This window comes from Pezoporus wallicus, unplaced genomic scaffold, assembly GCF_028554395.1.
Source record: "Pezoporus wallicus isolate ANWC-B61680 ecotype Strahan unplaced genomic scaffold, APGP_CSIRO_Pwel_v1 contig_11133, whole genome shotgun sequence".
NCBI lineage: Eukaryota > Metazoa > Chordata > Aves > Psittaciformes > Psittacidae > Pezoporus > Pezoporus wallicus.
In genome coordinates, this window is record NW_026636583.1 from 1924293 (window position 1) to 1945472 (window position 21180).

The 21180-nt window shown below is 50.5% G+C and overlaps 1 protein-coding gene across 8 annotated transcripts in view; it reads right to left on the reverse strand.

Annotated features, from left to right (window-relative positions):
* The window catches only part of MYT1 (myelin transcription factor 1), a 59305-nt gene that overhangs the window by 23077 nt on the left and 15048 nt on the right, over positions 1 to 21180 (reverse strand). For all 8 annotated transcript variants that reach the window (XM_057400911.1, XM_057400910.1, XM_057400909.1 and 5 more), the window contains exons 2-7: positions 15177 to 15277; positions 7503 to 7557; positions 5927 to 5957; positions 2761 to 2823; positions 1780 to 2027; positions 55 to 924 (exon numbers count right to left, since the gene is read on the reverse strand). In XM_057400911.1, the coding sequence (XP_057256894.1) occupies positions 55 to 924; positions 1780 to 2027; positions 2761 to 2823; positions 5927 to 5957; positions 7503 to 7557; positions 15177 to 15277 (1368 nt within the window). The remainder of the gene's footprint in view (positions 1 to 54; positions 925 to 1779; positions 2028 to 2760; positions 2824 to 5926; positions 5958 to 7502; positions 7558 to 15176; positions 15278 to 21180) is intronic.

A 21180-nucleotide genomic window follows, 5' to 3' on the forward strand; every position in this document is an offset into this window, starting at 1 on the left:
CAAGTTCAGCTCTTCCATTGGGCATGGGCAGGAAGGAGGCACGTGTCCCCATACCTTTGCCGTAGTAGCTCTTCCGGATGCTGTCCAGGGGTTTGCTCTGCTTCTCATCCACTGGGAAGTGCTTCACGTGCTCCCCCGGCAGCCGGCCGGGCTCCCGCACGATCTTCACCTGCTCGGCTTTCAGCGCAATGGCTTGTTCCAGCAGCCCCAGGTTGCCCCTGGTCATCATGTCGTACATCTCCGACTCGTCAGTCACCGCTGACTTCTGGGATCGGGCATCATCATCTTTGTCATCATCCGACCGGACCTCCACGATGACCGAGTACTCGGGCTTCGGGCTGAACTGCCCTTCACAGTGGCTTTTCTGGGTGTCCTGAGAAGTGTGAGGAGCTTCTTCACAGATCACTTCCGGAGCCATCTCCTCCTCCTCTTCATCCTCCTCTTCTTCTTCCTCTTCCTCCTCCTCATCTTCATCCTCTTCTTCCTCCTCTTCATCTTCATCCTCCTCCTCCTCATCCTCTTCTTCTGCTTCACCCTTCTGCAGTTTGCAGGACTCCTCGCAGTTCGCATCGTCCCGGTGCTCCGGACACAACTCGCTGCTGCGTTCGCTGGTGACCTCGATGACTTCCTCCGCATCCTCCGTCTGGATGATGATCTCCTTGTCGCACTCTTCCTCCACTAACTCCTCCTCCTCTCCCGCATCCTCGTCGACCAGATGCACAACGTTGGATGGGGGCTTGGAGCCCTGCAGCTCAGCCTCAGGCAGCTGCCCTTCGATGGCGAGGGTTTCCTCTGCTATTTGGCCTAGGTTTAGGAGAGAGTTGGCGATTATTTCTTGATAGCTGCTATAGTTGGCCTTGCTGGGCCCAGACGTACTTGTTGCTGTGTTCTGTCCATAATGGGTTGGTTTTGCTGGGCTTCTCTCTGGGATGGGGGAAGGAAGGAAAGAAGGAAAGGAAAGGAGAAAAAGGGAGGAAAAGGGAAAGGAAAAAAGGGAGGAAAAGGAAAGGAAAAAAATAGAAAAAGGAAAAAAGAAGGAAGAGAAAATAAGGAAAAATGAGGAAAGGAAAAGTAAAGGAAAGAAAAAAGAAGTAAAAGAAAAAAAGGAAAAGGAAAAAGGAGGAAAAGAAATTAATTGTATAAGCTCATAAACATCTCTTTGTCTCACTTAAGCTTAATTGAAATCACAGCCTGGCTGTTATGCCCCTGGAGCAGCCCAATTTATTGCATTAGGGAATGGCAGGTAGGAAAGGGATTTCCATGTGGAAGCTTCTGTGGAGCTCAGATGCATGCAGCTTCCCAGCCCCCCCCCCCACTGTTGGCAGGCGTCTGGCTCCCAGTGCTTCCCAAACCAGAGGCTCCAAACTGGGACCCCAGCTGGATGCCCAGCTCATTTGCCTATCACTCCTCCTCTGGGATAGCAACCGGATCCATTGGGATTGCTCACTAAGCTGAGCCCCTTGAGGCAGTGATGCAGGACCCCGGCTGCCTTCCCGGCTGCATCTGAGCCACGGGGCGAACCCCTCTGTGCTTTCCATAGGTCCTTCCCCACGGAGCATCCCTGATGGAAAAGCTCTCATTTGAAGACACTAGGGACAATCTGTGCGTACCATATCCCCTCAGTTAACAAGAGCTTTGCCGTTGTGCTTCTACCAAACATAATAACTGAAGGACCCATCATGTACATAATAAAGAGGAGCTGTAACTCCTGGTTATTAACACTCCCTGCCCCTTATTCATCTGCAGAGCACAGCCCTGCAATCAGCAATGATAAACCACCTTCTGAGGGCTCGGGGCTGTGGGTCTCCTCCTGCTCCACCACCTCTGCCTCATCCTCCTCCAGTGTCCCCTCCGACTCATCGGAGCCAGATTCCTCCTTCGCCTCGGCCTCCTCGCTGCCGTCGCTGTCGACGTTGTAGCCCTCATCCAAGGCCAGCTTGAGCGGATGGGATTTTCTCTTGGACACCAGATGTTCGGCCTCCGCATCCTGAAGTTTCCTCTTCTTTGCTAGAGGGCAGCTTTGTAAACTGCAGATGGGATCAAGGAGCAGAGAGGAAGCATGGCCGAGTGAGAAGGGCATGGCTATGGCATCAGAACCAGTTAGGCAAAGGCGAGTGGGACAAACACACACTAAAAATACCAGATGGTTCAGCAGCCCAGGTTTTTACCTGGTTTAACCCTTCATGACCAGAAGATCTGCTCTCAGACCTTGACTTCGTGCAGCTATGTCAGCTTTTCCCAGCACAAGGATGCTGGGCTCACTCCAACAGTCCAGCCCCTGAGCAGGTGCCCTGGGAGCAGCAGGACCAGCAGCTCCCAGCACCTCTATGAAACCAGGCTGGGTTTCTGGGTCATGTCTACCAACTGCTCTGATTTCACCATTCTAGGGTGATGACAACCCTCAGTTAAGGCTAGCATGACCAAGGCAGCCAACATGCTCTCATTTCCCCTCCCCATTCACAGAGGTGACAAGCAGACCAAAATCTCTGCCTGTCGATAGCACCCATCAATCCCAGGCACCTGACCCAGGTACTTCTGCCATGGTTTGGGGTCTGTGTGAAGGTTCCCATCAGCCTGGAGAAGCAGATCCCCCGGGATCTCTCACAAACTGATGGAGAGGCTGAAACAGGCTCTTTGGTGGGCAGATTTGGGGCAAGTGAATGGGGTTGCTTCTGTGAACCAGCCTCTCCCCAGTGAGTGCCTCTCTATTGGCTTCTTGCTTGCATTTTGCCATCCCCATTACCTCCAACCCATGCTCACCTTCTGTGTCTTGCATACTTCCCACGGATGTGTCCTGAGCCGTTACAGCCTGGGGTTGGACAGCTTGAGAGGGAAACAAGGAGCCATCAGGAGCAGCAATAGGACTTGGAGAATTCATTTTTAATTAGAACCTTACAGACTATGGTCAGTTAAACAGATCCTGTGCCCAAGGAGCAAAATACCCACAAAAGGGAAGATAATTCCCCTCAAACGATTCAGCTTGGCCCTTTGAATTCCAAGCGAGGAGGGCAGGAGAGCAGCCTTGCTGTTTGCTAAAAATTAATGAAATTACTCACCCCATTTAATTAAATGAACGGTTCATTATAGTTTTATGAGTATGTTTAATTAAAGATTTGCATGTGTAAGAGCAAGCTTTTAAAAAGCAGACAACCACTGCACTCTGCCTCCCCGCTTCTACTCTTCAGCTTCCTTCCTCTCTGGTGCGGGAGGAAAACACGGGCTTTTCACCTGCTTGATGGCTTGTCAGGGAACCGGGGGTCCTTGCAGCAAGAAATGGGTGGCTTTGTGGGAAGAGCAGGTTAGGAATGGAGCGAGATTTTAAGCAGGGCACATTGGGTAGGGCTCACCAGGGCAAAAACCCTTAGGAGCATCTCAGAGCCTCCCTTTTAGGGGAATGGATGGGGTTTAGATGACCAGGTCTCCCAAACCCCCACATTTGTTCCTGCTGCTCTGCAGGAGAGGGTGAGCTAAAGACTTCCAGGGGCTCGAAGCCGCTGCTGCCTTTGCCATACAGCACTAGCTGCATCCCTCAGCACATCCCTGGCAGGGGTAATTAGTCCCAGCTCCAGGAGCTATAAGAGCTCCAGCTAAGAAGCATTAAAGCAAACATTTTCTGGCAAAACCAGATTATGGCATTGATTATAGGATGCCCAAGTGATTTGCCTGACGTCTGAGGGATTCTAGAGTCATGTACGATTAATAACCTCATTTAGCATTGTATCACCCTCGGCCCGGGAAGTTGTAAGCGGTAATGAAATCTTCTGATGACAGTGGAAAGGGAGAAGACATCGCCAGCCCAGAGGGGGATCTGGCCAGCCTGTTATTCCTGGAGTAAAAGACACAGGACAGCATTAAATAGGACCAAGTGCCAAGTCAGGCTTTAGGGACGCAGAATTCCTGCTCTCAGCAGGGAGCTCAGCCCTTGCAGAAAGCGATGGATAAGGAGGATCTGAGTGCACTAATGGATGCAGCAGCTCTGGGTGCACCAGTGGGTTATTAATGACTCAACTCCCCAGAACACTGCAGAAATCACATCACTGCGTTCAAAGAAGAGAATTCAGCCCCAAACTGTGATGGGAAACGGCTGCTGAGCTGTCAGGAGAGGAGGAGTCTGACCTTCAAGGAGACCTGATTGCTTTAGCTTAGCAAAGCAGCCTGGTCTAGTGGAAGGTCCCCCTGCCTGTGGCTGGAACTAGATGAGCTTTAAGGTCCTTTCTAACACAAACCATTTTATGATTCTAATGCTAAGAGGGCAAATGATGGCAGCACATCCCTGACGGGGACACAGCATTCTGTAAGTGGCATGGGTGAGAGCTGCATGTCCTGGAGAAGATGAAGTCCCTGCTTTGCTCAGAATTCAACTCAAGCTGCTGGGCATCCTCCAACACTGTCACTTTGGGGATGGCTCCCAGCTCATCCCACTGAAGTGCACAATTGGAAGAGGGAGCTCCCCCCTTCACTGCTCCCTCTGATGATGATCTATTTAATTCTAATTGCCCTCAGTCATGACTGAAGCTGCTCTGTCCTGAGCAGCCCCAGACACGCTCTGAAGTGACTGCACACCGAAGGACAGAGCAGTGTTTATACTACCAGCGACTTGCCTGAAAAGGCCCTTATTCAACGTGAAACAAGAGCAGCTCTGATGAAGATCAGATATTTGATGTGGAGAAATGCAGCCTGCAGTGAAAAGTAAGTAGGAAAGAGCCAAGTGGGGTTCAGCATCGAGGTTTCATGAAGCAGGTGGTGATTTGGGATGTCTGTGGCTTCGGAGTGTCAATTTAACCCCTTTAAAAGCACCAGCACAGAGGTGATGCTCTGCATGCACTGGGCTGGGCTTTCCTGCCCCTGTTCTCCACTGGGGAGGTTTCATGTGTTTTGGCAGGAGTCCCAACAGAGGAAAGGGGCTTTGAGGTCTATGAAATCCACTCTCCTTCCCCACCAGAGCCACCACACCGACCTGCTCTCCCCCTCTCCTCAGCCTGACAAAAGGACCTCTTATTGTCATGCAGACGATGCCCTGCTTCCAATTAGTCGATTAATCGTCCAGTTATTCAGGCAATTAGGTGACAGCTGCAGAGATGGCTTTGTGGAGCCCTCTGTCCTGCCCCTTATATATGTCACCTGCTCCAATTACCACCTCCACTCGAGTGCTCAGCAATAAAAGTTGGAGAAGTGGCTGTGTGCCGCCCGCTCCTCCCGTCTCTCCGGTGTAATAGGAGAGAGGAGCAGCAGAAATGCTCTCAAATTGGGCTGGTTAAGGTCCAATTACTTTTGACACAATGGAGAGGCAGCCCCTGCTATTAGTGCCTGTCCAGGTTAAAGACTCCTACACCTCTTGCATAAGCCCTTGTGCAGGGTTTAATAGGAGCTTAGAGGTGGAGGAGACTGTTACTTCTAATGAGAAGCTCTGTAGAGACCTGCTCCTGCTCTTTTGGCTGCTGCTGTTGGCGTGCCAGTGCTGCTACATCTGTGACAACAGGACCTCAGTGATTCAAGAGGTGACATAGGGCCAAAGAAGGAGCATCTGGCGTGAGAAGTGATGTGGCTCAATGTTGTTTGAGGGCAACTAGAGGATGTGAAATAATACACAGAAAAGAAACTCTGGTTAGTAGGATGCTGTCCCTAATGATGCTGCAACCTAGTGTGGGCATTAGGTTTTGCTGGGGTTTAGGTCTAGGGTGGGACAGAGAGTGGCTGGAGGGTCTTCAGTTTAATGTGACCCATCCAGAGCTCATGTTTTCATCCTGTGGCTCCTCTGATGGTGTTGTCAAGTGGTGCCCTGAGAACGCAGACACAAGGAGGTGCCCACCAACATCAGCCCCACAGCAAGACCTCCACCCCCTTAGTCCTATGGGTTCAGTGCCCTCACCCAGGTTCCCAGCAACGGGCCTCCCTTCCCACCACCAAGGAGGAGCAGGGTCCTTACCTCACCTCCTGGCCGATGAGCTCCGTGGGCACTGGGGCAGGACACAGCAATGGAAAACAAACACAAGGTCAAAACCACAACAGGGGTGCCCAGCATCCCTCCGCCCCAAGACATCGCCCTTTGCTGGGGGATCCTCTCCTGCCTGCAGCTGGGTTTCTATTGCCTTCACAGGCATCCCACTGGGGAAAGAGAGGACAAATCTATCCTGCCATCATTTGCTGCATGCCAGCCTGTAGTTCACCACTGTTTCACTGCAACAGCCTCATTTACCTCTGAAACATCAACAGGTACAGCCACGTTTTAATTGTCACCCTGGTCTGATGTGGGAGCCCCTGGCTATGCTCAGACATATGGTAGGGGTCGTGTTACTTGGCTTTTAAGCTAAGTAACAATTTGTAGGGGGGTTAGGGGTTATTCCCAAGAGAACTTCTCACTGCTTGCAATAGCAACATCCAACATCATCGCATCGCTGCTGAAACCTTACATCCAGCCGGGAATCTAAATAACCAGGAGGAAAAAAAGCCCCAAAACACAAGTCCACATTTGCCCAGGCTGAAAACCATAACACTTTTGCTCAATTTGTTTGAGCTAATTGGGTTTCCTGGGATGCAGCTCCCGGTGGGATGACTCACAAGCCTCAACAAACTGGAGGCAGCAGCAAGTCCCAGGGCGAGTGCAGTAAATCACCTTTTCACATCCAGAAACCCAGATTCAAGTGTGGGGAATGCAGGGTGCAAGAAAAGAAATAGAATCAGAGCACTCTCATTAGCAACCTGAGCCACGTGCAGCAAAGCAATGAAACCCACATACCCTAGCTCAATTCAGCACCATTGGCAGCAATCTGGGTTTGGTTTTGTTTGTGAAAAGATGCAGATGCTGAGAAGAGCAAGGAGGAATTGCAGCCAACCCCATCCATTCCCCTCTTCCAGCCACTTTTCCAATTCATTGAATCCAGAGCCACAAAAAGGAACCAAACTGGAGAGGCTGGTCTGTAACCATCACACGTGCTATGGAACCATGCGAGGTACCACCTCATGCTCTGTATCAGAGCATCTCCCCGTCTCCCAGAGAGAAAGCACCGAAAGACCTGCACGTTTCCTACAGTTGGGAAATGAAGAGCAATCAAGCCTTGCTTTAACAAGCCGTTTGTCCTCACACCCCTGCCAGGGACAGCCTGTTTCCTCCTCCAGCATGCACTACTTCTGCCAGGCGCTCTCAGATGTGCAACTTCAAAGCCGCTGGCAGAGTGTGCATGATGAAAGCCCCAGGAGCTGATCTGAAGCTCCTGTGATTGCAATACCCCCAAAAGAGCAGCATGCAAAGGGGCTTTTTTAACGTGGTTGCTTCACCTGTGTGTGTAGGGGATGGGCGATTAAATACCAGGAGGACCTGTGAAAGGTTTGTGGTTGGGAGTTTTCCGGGTTTATAGATAAGTTTTGGTGGAGTTGGAAAGGGGGAAGTGAGAATAGCTTAGAATTAAGCCTGGACTTGAAAAATCAAAGCTTATTTAGAACAAGCAAAGCGCAGGGAGCTCAGGTCCCTACATCCCCGTGCTGCAGGATACCCAGCTGCTCACCTCTGATAGACTTGGATCGCGTGCGTGCTCTCTTATCATCATTTTCTAAACTCATCTGGAACAGAAAGAAAAGATAGCTGTTGAAAGACGACGTGAAACGTACCATGAAGGGACACTCTCACATGTGGTTGTTGCTCTGTGTAAATACCTGTGCCGCAGGGAAAGCTTTCCCATGGTTTTGAGGCAGGTTTCTTGCACTGATTTCATTGTTCGACCCACAGTGCCCACATTTAGCAACCTTAAATTAACTTTTACATCCCAGGACACGAGCACACTGCCTGTTGGGTACCACGAAAGGACAGCCACCCGGATGTGGTGGAAAACAGCTGTGTCTGAGACATCGCTTCTTAAGGGCAGAACCCATTCCTTTGCATTTATACCACCCAAGTGCTGTCAGCACCCAGGTGAATAGCCAGCACATACACAGAAACCTCTGAGCACGAGGCTGAGCTGATCTCCTGCCCAGGAAGGGCAACTTTTCATGTAGTGCCCTAAAGAGCAACCTTTTCTCTCTGCTTAAATCTGACACAAAGAAGGTTGCATCTAAATAATCCCTGCAACGTGGACATCAAACAGGAGGGTCTGCAGGGAACGTGGGCATGAATAAGTCACATCAGAGACTTCAAAGTGCTTCATATTAATTAAACATCACAATATGCCACAAGGTAGCGTAAGGCTGAAGTGCAGCCACCTTTGGGGTGCAGTGGTGTCAGAGGAGCTTTGAAATCAGGCTGTGCCTGACGTGGGAGCACCAAAAGCAGGGGACCTTCAGGGCAGAGCAAAAGCCAAAGGCAAAGTAATAGAAATGGGGTGTCATTAAAGTTGTCCTTGAAGTTGCTGAAGTGGTCAGAGAGCTGGGTTTATGTCTCACCCTTGATGCAGATGCTGTCTGCACGCAGGTGAACTGGGCAGCAAGTGCCAAGGGGGTGCACAGGGAGGTGGATCCCTGTTAGTTTGGGAACAAGACAATTCGGGTTCTACTGCAGCATTGCCATCTGGGGCATTGCCTCCTGGGATAATAAGAAGGAGGGAGAAAAGGGGAGAAAGGATCATTTGCCATAATATAAACAAATTCTCTTTGGAGCATCCTTACAAGGCCGAGCTGGAGAGGGATGCAGCCACCTCCTGTGCCAGCCCCAATTGATGAGGGTCCATAGCTGACCCTCCAGCACCCAGAGAGAGGAGGCACAGAAAGCTCCTACCCCAGCTGAGGAGCAGGAAGGGACACACATGCCGAGCACATGCTGCTCTGCTGATGATGGGGATGATGCACACACGATACATGCCATCGCATCCCCACGTGTGCCTTAGAACTTGATGGATGCTGTTCACAGACCCCAGCAGAAGGGGCTGGGCGTCCTCACTGCTCACCCTCAAAGCCTGCAGTGCTTGTTTAGGCCTCACCTTCCCCCCCCGATGTTTGGGGACAGCAATGGGGGGAAGGAGGCTATTGGGCCAACAGGGAGAGAAGACAGAGGTCCCCAAAAACACCTCAAAGGGGACGGATAAGAGAGCCCCAGGTGCCTCTCTGCAGAAAAGCAGCGTTAACACACAGTGATTTATGCAAGTTGTTAGATGGGGAGATTGAAGAGGGGGGCTGAAAAGGGAGGGGGGGTGTATCAAAACCTGGAGCAATTTATGCATCCTGTCAGCGCTCAGCTCGTGGCGCCGCGCTGTTGTGCTCCACGTTTATTGCAATCCTCCCAATAACACAGCAGACAATTACTATAATTTGTATTTTTAAAGCCCCAGCTCCCTGCGGGCCAATGGCTCACGTTTAAAGTGTGGAGAGGAGCAGGTGTCAAAGGGACTTCATTACATTTACGAGCCTTTCAGTGTCGGCGCGCGCCGAGCGAGGCAGCTAACGCCAGCGCTGCGCGCCGGCGGTCCCACTGCTCCGTTTGATTGCTGGGAGCCTGCCTCCAACCAGAAGGGGTTTGGGAGAAAGCTTTCCCTTTTGACAGCTTTCCCAGGGAATTTGGCACACGTTGGGCGGCTGCCTGGGCAATCCGGGGTTCCTGCAGGGAGTTATTCAGAGGCAGAGGAGGGCAGGCTGCGGGAAGTGTAATGGGCACTGCCTGCTCTGGCCACATAAAGAGGAAATGCTGGGATCCCGCAGGGACAGAGCAGAGCAAAACTTACCTAAACCTGCCCCCTCCAGGGCTGGAAGGTGGGAAGGGCTCAAGGCACGTGCCTATAAATAGGGGAGAGCCCATTTCATGCCATGTTTGTCTTTAGATGAATTAGGTATCGGATCCAGGCTTCTCACTAAACCCACAGCACCTCATAAAGCAATTCCTTCCATTGCCTTGAGCACTACTTTCAAAGCAGCACCAAGCACACCGGGAAGACAGGGGGGTTGGAACTAGATGATCTTAAGGTCCTTTCCAACCCTGACAACTCTATGATTCTAATACAGGAGCACAAGCAAGTCTCTACATGGCCAAGGGGACAGGAACAACCTAAAGTAGGGATGGACCCAACCTTACCAAGGACCCGAGGATGGAAAAGCCAAATAGGGTGCCTAGAGCAGCCTTTAAAGAAAAAGCAGCAGAAATATTAATTATTGGGGCTTTCCCCTTAGGAAGACCCCATAACTTGGTTAGAGAACTTGACACAGCCCCACCACTGTGTGCTGATGTTATGCTTACAGCACCGGAGCGATGGAGTGCGCTGTGCGCTCCCAGACTCCGTTTCCTACCATCAGGCTCCTTTCCTCAGCTTAAACCAACAGCATCCTTTAAAGAAAGGCAGAAAACTTCCATTCCCCACCAAAGTGCACAAATACCAAGGGAAAAAAAAAAAGAAAAAGATCCATTTCTGAGCTCAGCCCCTGCTCCTCCCAGGCAACTTAAATTAACTGACATGGCCATTACCGCGCTTCTGGAGCCTCTGTGGTTATCGGGCTCGGATGCATGAAGGTTACATGAAACCACTGTCCTTTATTGTTTGCCTCCTCAGCGAGGAGCCCTCTAGACAGATCGTTTTAATGCGAAATTTCAGGTCACACAGTGCATGTTTGCAGTCTCGGAGGCTGACAGGGTATTTTCATTTGTTCTCTCTCTCTTGCTCACACAATAGCCGGGCTGAGGAGCTATCTGGGTTTCACTCTTATTATTTTAACTCTGAATGGAAAACAAAGCAATCTGAAAGGAAACCTGCAAAGAAATGATTGCTGCCACATGCCAGCTTCAGAGTGGGTTAGCTCAGCTAGGAAAAGACAGATTTATTCTGCTCCTCCTCCACCTTATCACTGGGTTATCTAAAACAAAACAAGCACCTACCAGGTTTCCTAACCCGTCAACCACAGGATGATGCAGGGGAAAGGACTCTGTGCTGTGTCTTAGAGTCCTTGCTTCAGGATTCAGCTCAATGCTCTGCCACTGACACTCAGGGTAACCTTGAGAACATCGCTTCATCTCTGGGTGCCTGTTTTTCCTCTCCTTTCCTCTTTAAAGGTGCTGGGTGCAGGAGCTATTTCTCACCCTGTGCTGAGGAGCTTCCCCACACAACCATAATACAAACTCTACCGATGACGTCCCAGAGCTGCAAATCTAAACCAGTGAGGTTCAGACAAACTCAAAGCCCAGTTTAACCTGAGCACAATGTGCATTTTAACAGCCTGCTTCTACAGCAGACGTCTTGCTCCGCTGCCACAACTACAGCGATACAGTGTGAGAAGAGCAGCACGGACCTGAAGTTTAATTTCATGGAGTACCTACAGGGTTGATATTTTCTTCCTCTTTCTTATCTTAATACACATTTCCAATGGAAAACTGAGGTGCTAATATAAAACCACTGGAGCCTTCCATGCACTGATGCCCAGGTGTGCCCGGGCTTGGATAGCTCTATGCAAATACACCATTAAGGGCCATGCTGAAATTCCCCACGGTCAGCAGTAATACTTCATATGTATTCAGGAGCACCACGGAGCTCAGAGAAGATAAACAGGCTGAAAAAGCCTTCAGCTGGACAAAGGGAGGTGAGGAATCAGCAGGAATGTTTATTTTAGTACAGCTAAAGCAGCAGAGCTTCCATCCGTGCTTATTTGTGAATATCAGCAAGATGCCATTTGCAGGAAGCTGCATCTGAGCTTTCGAGAGGACAGACGGACAGACAGAGCCTCTATTTTTAGTTAGAAAAGCAAAACTCACATTGGCCTCGCAGCAGGTAAAGCAGGAGGAGGAAAATGCCAGGAGAAATGGCATTTTTCCTACAGAATATTTGAGAAGTGGTTTTCTGCTTGGTCCTTCCCCTCTTCCAGGTCCAAAGAGCCCTTTCTGTAGCTCCTAAAGGAGGAGGCAGTGCTGAACACCCTAATGAGGCAGGACCCACCAGCACTATTCTATCCTGGCCAGGCAGAGTGAGAACATCCACCTCCCACAGCCCTGATTCAGGGCTAGGTTCAAAGCCAGGATGAAGGAAGGGAAGGGAGAAGGATGCTGTGTGAGAAACCTTCACCATCACCATCACCAACCTTATCCCAGACTCCAAGTTCTCACCAGGGAAGATTAATCTGCACCCTTGTCTGCTGCTCCTTCCCTACCCAAGGATCACTTTATCAGCACAGGCAATGAAGGGAGCAAGTCCCCAGGTGGAAGTGGACTATGGAGCAAATCATAGCCAGGCAGCACAACTGCCCCTCAGCACCCACTGACTGGTGACCATGGATTTGAATTTGTCCTGATTTCACCTCCCTCTGCTTTTACTTTTTTGGAGGCTTTTTTTCCCCACCCCATGAGGAATCCACCTTTAAGAGCACAATAAATAAGGGGTGGTGGAGGAAGAAATACCCTTGATCAGGAGTTTGCTTCTGCTTATAACAAAGGCTCATGGTAGCTCCCAGCTGCTATTTTATAACCACACTCAGGTTAGGGTTTTTTTCTTTATCCTTCTTCCTTTACGTTTTTCCCTTGCTGCTTGATTTAAACCCTTCTGACATTCCACCTATTGTGAGTCCCGTCCTCAGCTGAATAAACCACAACCTGCCTTTTGCTTTGGCTGCTTCCAGAAAAGGACACCCCATGTGGCGTTTTCAGGCTTGGAATCAGAGGGGGAGGATTTTGCCTCCGCTTCTTCAGATGCAAACCCACAGCTTGTGCCCACCTCACATTAAGCACTCCAGCTGTGTCACAAACATCCTCCTGCAGCCGTGCTGTCAGCTGGTGTTTGCAGAAAGGGTCCAATTCCTACCCTAAAAAGAGCCCAGTGCTCCAAGTGAAGTGCTTACCGAGCAGTAATGCTCTGTAGGGATGGCAGAGGCATCCTCTGCGCGAGTGAAGCAGACCAGAAGAGATGCTCCCCAGCATCACGTTTGACACAGCCGCAGCTGCACCGTGTGCCTCCGCAGCGTTAGGCTGGGGTGATTTCACATGCAGTAGTTTAAGTTGACATCTACTTTCCCCTTGACTGTTTGCAAGCGCTACGACGCGCAATCCAAACCCTGTTTAACACACAGAGAGGCCTAAAGTGGCTCCATACATGCAAACAGCTCTCAGGCCAGAAGAGGAGGGGTAGGAAATACAAATATCACAGTTCTTCAGCCTCATTGTTTTCAAGCACAGCAATAAGCTGCCTTTTCCCCAAGATTATCCTCAAGTGGCACGATACAAGGTGATTGCTACGTGTGTATCCCCAAGGACCACAGCAGCCAGTGCTCGTGGCAAGGACACTGTGGTGGCCCCATCAGCATCAGCCCTCCCCATTCTGACAGCAGGCAGGCTTCAGCAACAGCCTGCCTGCTATTTAGCAGTACCCCCCCCAGCTAGCTCACCATGGCAGAGAGGGAATATCTGGGTAGCAGATTCATTCCTCCATCAGCCACCATGATCCAGGAGCATCCATATGGATGGTCTCAGCTGGCTCTGTGCGCTGAGTGCCTCTCCCCAGCACTCTCCAGAGATCCCATTTCAAACCCATCACGGGAAATTTTATCCCGTGCCTGGACTTCTCTAAAGGCAAAAGATAAATCAGTAACCATGCCCCACATCCCTTTGTCCTTCACTATTGCTCATCCTGTGGATTACGAGCTGTAACTGCCATGAAGAAGCTGTATTTAAATACAATATGTATTTTTGTGTTTAAGTGCAAGCGTGTACACATGGTGCAGATCCAAAGGTTAGAGAGGGATTGAGACCCTCTTCCTCCCCATGAGGCAAGAGGGCTACACACACACACACACACAGAGTATCCAGGTCTAAACTATCCTAACTTCTACCAGGATTTTAGGGAAACATAGAAAATAAATATGTTGCTGCACTGATTGAAGAGAAATCTTGTTTAATTTGCCTAAATGGATTTAAAGCAATGCATGGGGAAACCTGCTCACAGGGGTGGCAATAGCCTTATCAAAGCCTCCTCCATCCCTCTTCCTTTCACGTTTAATTTTGCTTTTATAACAAGGGACCAGAGTTCCTCTATTGCTCACTCGCACCTCAGCCGTGCAGGCAGCGATGCGCAGGATCAGGCCCATGTGTACCCTTGGCATCCCACAACGTGACTCTGAATGCTTTGCAGGACCAGCGCTGCCACCCCCAAAAGCTGCAGCTTCCCAAACTCTCCCCTCCCACTTCACAAACCCCCCTTCTCACCTCCTCCTGGTGCCCCAGGCCAGTCACTGTGTTAGAATACAGATAAGCAGCAAGAAACAGTCAATATTAGCTATGTGCCTGGCAGAGGCAGAGCACTAGATGAGCACCAGGTACCAGGAATATTACCTTTTATAATCATTGCTTTATTAACATACAACAATCTCATTAAGTCTAATCTAAGTGCTTATTTGGCAGGTTCAATAGAAAAGCCTTAATTGAGCTGGGTTTAAATATAGCAACAACTGCTTACTCTGCTTTCTAAGAAGGTGAGGGCTTTCCTGGCAACACCTGCTTGCAGCTGACAGCTTGTTAGTGAAGAAGGATGAGGTTTAAGGATGGATTTTTGCTGGTTTGGGGTTTTCCCAGCGCTCGGTTTATGCAGGGATACAGGAAGCATCAGTAACATCGGTCACCCAAAGAGGGCTTCTTCCAGCACCCAGGTGGGTCCGAGATGGTGCCTTACTACCGAGAGGCCAAAATGGGACAGGATGTGCTGTTTGCGTAGCGAGCAGCGCAGTTCTATGCTTAATTAAAGCTTCCTAATCTGCTGGCAGTGAATCTGCCAGGAGGTTTGACAGCTTTGGCTGGACCCCTTTCATCAGCCACAGCTGCAGCAGTAAATGAGCAGCTCTGTTGAGCCCCCAGGAGCTGCCGGGGTCCCGGTGGGGATGAATGCCCCCCTTGTCTCCTCCAAAGGCATCACAGCTTCACCTGGTGTACAAGGGGCTCCTTCCGACCAGCCGGCGCCTTGGAGAAAGGGCCCATTTTAACAGGCCTGGGACTGACCTAAATACCCAGATCTGAGCCGCCCTTGAAGGATGGGACCGGAGAGGAAGGCAAGGATTTAAATATCTGGATTCAAAGCCAAATCTTGGCAGCTGGAAGCCCCGAGTTCACCACACAGGAGGTTTGGCTGTAGGAAGGAGACAGAGACTTCCAAGTCCTGCCCATCACTTTGGGTACCGGAAAGGCTCCATCCCCCAGGAACCACCTGGTGCATAAGGGATGGAGCAGCGCATCCTGTGGCAGGGGGTCACCCCACTCAAGTACACACTGGGGGGGGACCCAGATGCTTTCTGCTCACCTTGATGCGTGCGCCGTGCAGGCTGGCGGCTCCCTCGCAGCTGCTGATCTTCTCTCCACAGGTCCACCTCTGGTTCAGCAGCTCACCCCGAAACTCATTTTCTGGGGAGGGGAAGAGGAGCACAGGGTCAGGACACAGCGGGAGCCCAGCACCCCATCAGCAGCCTCAACCAGAGCAATAGATATTCCCTGCCTGCTTTCTTTAATGGCCATACAAATCCTGCCTGAGGGTCTCCGTGCCCTCAGTAGCACCCCAGGGTGTCTTGCTAAGGCCAAGAGCCCCACGCATTGAGGACTGTGCGCCCTGAGCCTGCCCTGAATGCTGCTCAGCTTGGTCATCAGTTGGAAACCAGAGTATTAACAGTGCCACCAATGGGCTGGGCAAGGAGACTTCCTGTGCCCCTGGCAAAGGGCTTGTCCCTTACACTGTCCTCTTAAGGCTCATTTGCACATCTATGGGGGTGGATGGGACACATTAGCTTGGCAGCACAGGGAGGTCCCCACAACAGCCCTGTGTGACATCAGTATTTTGGGAGTGAGTCATTACAGAAATAGGCATTGAAGGTGCAAAACAAGGCTCTCAAAGTTAAAACTCTCAGACACAGAGCTGCTTTGGGAGCAAGGGAGAGCAGGCAGAGAGGAACCTCTATCCAAGGGGAAATACTGTGGGAAATGCATATTTTACAAGCAGATTTTGGGCTCTTTCCCTTCACAGACTCACAGCCTGGTTTGGGTTGAAAGGGACCTTAAAGCTCACCCAGTTCCAACCCCTGCCGCGGGCAGGGACACCTTCCACTAGAGCAGCTTGCTCCAAGCCCCTGTGTCCAACCTGGCCTTGAACACTGCCAGGGATGGGGCATCATCTAATACAACTCCAAACCCCTTTAAGGGGCTGATACTGGCCCTGCAGCAGCTGGACCAGCACGGAGGAGCTGCCATGGCACAGGAGCACACGGCACAGCTTCCCTGCTGCGCAGTTACCTCTCACAGTGACCATTTGCCTCCAGACTGTGGCCTCCAGGCCCCCAGCATCTTTGCTGCTTCGGGCACCGCTGCTGCGAGCCTCCCCCTGGCATCTCACGTTGCAGCTCCCTCTGGCACCGAGCACTGAATAATTTACTGCCTGCTCTCCAAGCCCGGCTCCATTCATCTACCACTGATGCAAAGGGAAAAGGAGAGCATCCTCCAACGTGAGGGGATACACACATGCCAGCAGGCTCGTTCACCTCGGCTGCTAATAGCCTGGGGAAGAGCTCAGGGCAGAGGTTTCCTTTCCACTGCTGAACAGGTTCCTTGACTTGATGTTTCTTTATTGGGGTGATCTCAAAGACAGGGGAAGCAGGGAGAAGGCTCACACATGCTAAAGGAAGCCTGAGAAGATGGGTGTTTAAGCCACGGATAACTTGCTGACTGTGTAGGACACCAGCCAAGCAACTTTCCATCTGCTCTGCAGCAAAGCAGCTTTTAGGACAATACATAGAGAGTAGTTAGGGAATTTATTCCTCCCCTGCCTGTGTCTGTTCTCCATCTACAAGACATTAAGGAACAACCGGTATGTCCCAGCGTGCTCTTGCAATAAGTACATTGAAAGTCTGGGACAATTCAGTCCTATGGTGATGTCCAGTCCAAGTTAGTGCCTAAGATAAGTAACTATGAAAATCACCTTCGTGTATTTATCCTAAAGCAGAACTGTTCAGAGACCTGGGGGGGGCTCTTCCAGGTTTTATGGGAGAAACCTCTGCATTAGAAACTTCCCTCCTAACCCTGTCTGAAGCACCTTGTTCCAGCCTGGACCCAAAGAAAAGGCACAGGGCTGTGAAACAATACGAGAGATGCCAAAACATGGTTCTGCTCTGGAGAAGCTCTGAGGAAAAGGCGCAGCGAGGGACAGATGGCCAAGGCAGCTGATGAAACCAAGCAAAATGTGGGGAAGAAGCTACAAAGGGAAAGAGGAAAGAAGAGGAAAAGGCATCAAATAAGAAGAAATAAAGATGCTTCCATAGTATATTCATAGGGCAGCGCAGCCTGCCTGCTTATCTGAAGCCTTTCCCTGAGCATCCTTCTCTGGTGCGTCTTAAAGCAGGAGCATCCTCTCTGGGATGCAGCGGAGGCAGGAGCAGAGAGTGGGTTAAACTGCAGAAACAATAGATCCTGGATGCAAGAGAACCCTAAAGATAGCTTAGAAGATTTCTGAAAGGCTGAGAAATGGTAAGATTCAACCCTGAGGTGTTAAAAACAGCATAACACATACACACATTTATCCTCTGGGCCTGTTTAGCTTACGTGTACCTAAGTCATAGACTAAGGGTGAGTTCTGGATGCTGCCATGGTAAATCTGGCTCGAGATGCCGGCTTGTCCTTGCCACGGGGCCAGCCCCAGCCTTCCACACCTTCATCCCTGTGAGCAAGAGGAGGGAAGGGGCTGTGTGTTGGGGTTAGGAGCCTTGGCCAGGCTAAAGGGGTTTTGGCCATGCCAGCTCAGCACCCTCCTGCTTGCTCCTGTCCCTCTGCCCAGCCCAGCTCAGATGGCCAAGGCAGCTCCGTCAATACACGAGTCAGGTTTCCTCTGCTCCCTGCTGCTTAAATGCATGTGGTCTCTGGAGAGGATCAGTTTGCACTGCTGGCTGTACCCTTTGCACCCCGGGTTCGGCAGAAACGAAGCTCACTGGTTATGGGAAGGACACTTCTTTTAACCCCTCCCTGGGCCACCCAAGAGGAGATGCAGGGTATTGCCCTAAATGCAAGTTTTTCCCCCCATGGGGAGCAGTTCAGCACATCCTGAGGTCCCCTCCTTGCACAGAGCTGGGACGCGAAAGCTCACAGTCAGGAGCGCTTGCATCCATGAATAATAACCTGGATGCTCAGCTGGTCTAGGTCACTATGGATCACTGCCTGATGTTCACATCCCAAAGGAAATCCGCTCCATCCTTTGTACCCACCACCTAGCCAGGACTGGACCACACACAGAGGACCCTCACTAGACAGGCTGTTTTTCCCCATCAACATTTATGACAACCCACCACAACATCAGTGCGTCCTCTTCCAAATGAGGCTCTTTTCCCAAACCTTGGATCAATTTGTCCCCTTCCCTCCTTCAGAAATGCCTACAGAGAGAGGTCAGTGGTGGAATGATGCACTGAGATGTGCGGAACCCTGGCGTGAAACAGCAAGTTCTGTGAAGCCTCAGAAACCCTCATCAACTCCAAACAGGAAAGCTGGGATGGACACGCACAACTCAGGGTGTAAAGCAGACTCAGGTGGGCTTTGCTTTCCATTTCACCGAGTATTTAAACTAAGTGACTAGAAGGAAACCAAATCAGTCTTCGTTTGCTCCCCCAAGTGCAAGAAAAAGGGAGTGAGATTTCTCTTCCTCTTCTTGCAGGCACATTTTCCATGGGAAAGCTGAACTCTGTGTTAAGGCAGCAACAACGTGCCTGAGAACAAGCTGGGTCTTTCAGTGTCCCACCAGACAACACAGGCTCAGAGCAAATACAGCAGCAGTGTCAGGGATCAGGGGTACCCTTTGAACCCCATCATTCGTATGAATTAAAACAGCCAAACACCAGACCAAAACCCTCTCAAAACCTAGTTTTACGTTAGGTATTCTCCTCCATCCTCTTCTGATGGCAGAAGTGTTGGTTTAAGCCCCTCTCAGGGCACAGAAATACTGTCTATTCAACGCAATTACCACTGTTTACCGTGGCACAGCGACATTCAGGGCTTCAGATTTAGCTTCCCAAACATGCATTTAATTTCAGATCTGATACTGGATGTTAATTGTGTATTGCACAGCAAACGACTGATCATTAAAACATATTAATTGAGGTTTAACAGCTGTGTAATAGATACTACATCTCATACTTATCAGCAAATTTGATTTAATAATCGCTTAGGATGGGATGTATGGATGGGAGATGTAGCATGGCCAGCTAGATTGCGGGGTGTTCATTTGCGGACCTAAAGGTACTTGTCCTTAGCTTGTTTGGAAAGGAGCTTGGCAATCACCAAGCAGATGTTGAGCTTTGATGCTCTCAGCTGCAGAGCTGATGCTGACAAGACCCACTGAGTTTACAGTCTATAAAGGGAGAAATCGGGGAGCCATGTCGAGTTTCTTCCTATAAAGCTAGGGAGAAGCTGCAGGGACCTGGCCCCATGACTACCATAGAATGGTTTGGAAGGGACCTTAAAGCTCATCCAGTTCCAACCCCCTGCCACGAGCAGGGACCCTTTCCACTAGACCAGGTTCCTTTTATTTGAAGCAAGTTGAAAATGCCATTGCCCTTGACAAGGGATATGTATATCCCAGTCCATATGCCCTTGGCTGGTCTCCAGGGCAGTTTACCCAAGTATTCCATCTCCTGCTGCTCCCTTTCCCATCTCCATCACCATGTTAACCCAGCATATCCTGCTCTTGCATCCCAGGACTTGCTGCTCCTCATCCCCACATCATTCCCAGCCATGTCCCCTGTAGCCAAAGCAAAAAGCTGGGTGATGCCTTGCTGCACTGTGTGGCCAAGGACACATGTCTTGGGAGAGGAGGTGAGCCCAGGGAGCATCCCCCACCTCAGCTCCCTTCCCAGCACCACATGAGGTACAAGTGACTCATGTCCTCCTTCCCAGCCCCATGCCACCTCCCCTCTTGGCTCATCCTGCTTTTGACGCCATCAGCAGCCACGTCAGCCCATGTGGCCACCTCAGCCGTGCCAGCTCATGCTTTGCCCTGCGATACCTGAAACGTTGGGATGATTTTAAGCTCACTTTGCCATGTCCTTGTTGGGAGAAGGGAATCATCCTTTCTCCCCACAGCCCTGGGCACAGGACACAGAGCAACTGGTTTAATCACAAGAAGAGTCAGATTTCCCAAGCATGAGAGCACGTTGCAATAGGAAGGGAAGAAGCACCAGAACCCTTGGAGAGGGAACAAAGCCCTCAAAAGTGGGGTTCAGCAGCAGGTTAAAGGTCTACAAGAATTAAGGGATGCACATCACCTTGCCATGGGACTTGGCATCCACACTCCCCTGTGGCTGTGGCTCTGCCATCCTTCCCCCAGGTCCCTCTCTCCATCTCTGCCCAGCAGCTCTGCACCCCGAGTCCAAGTGCTCTAGGGAAGGACCAGCATTTCATCCTGTTTCTCTCCATCACCCAGAACTAAAGGAGCTGAAGCCCTCAGTGCACCTACAATGCAAAGGAAGCAAATGAGGGTACAGTCTCTCCTCATTAAGAGCAATATTCACGCTCCAGTGTTCATGGCCACTTAACAAGACGTTTTATTAGAGTCTTTTTTCTTGCTCTACAAAGTGGCAGAAGCATCCTGCACAGGAGAAGAGACAAAAGAAGGTGGCTTTCACCTTCCATCCTTGCTTCACTTGTTCAGTCTTTAAGAGAGGAAGAAGTGCTGTGTGCCCACAGCAGTACTGCTGCCTGTGCACTGTTCTTAAGTATATTGATCAGAAAGATTAAAGAGTGAACATCGTTCAGCATCCCATCTTTCCCCAGCTGAGGTTATGCTGACCCTCTCCAAGAGAACATCAAGACCCCAGAGCCTCCTGCCTTTGCACTGCCAGCCTCTAAGAGCTGCCCAAAGTGTGTTTTCCTACTGCAATAGAAACTTCGTACAAGCTGCTGATTAATTCCCCTCCAAACATACCTGAACCTGTACAAAAATAATCATTAATAATAACAGTAATAATATTAACATTTTAAAAATAAGAAACAAAATACAAGCAAGCCTCCGTTTATCACTTCCGAAGGATGAGTGCCAGCATCTCCCTTCTGCCAGGCTTACCCACAGCATGGACCACTCCTGCCACCGGCTTCATCTCCAGCATCCATCCTTATGTGCACACAGAGGGAGCCCTGCTCAGCAGCACTCATCTGCGTGCGCCCAGCAAGTGTGCAAAGAGGCATGTAACACACCAGGCACACAGAAGAGCATCTCCCAGTAACAGGATGCTGCTTCTTTCTTCTTGCACATTTCCCCTCATTATTTGGCTCTAATTTGGCTT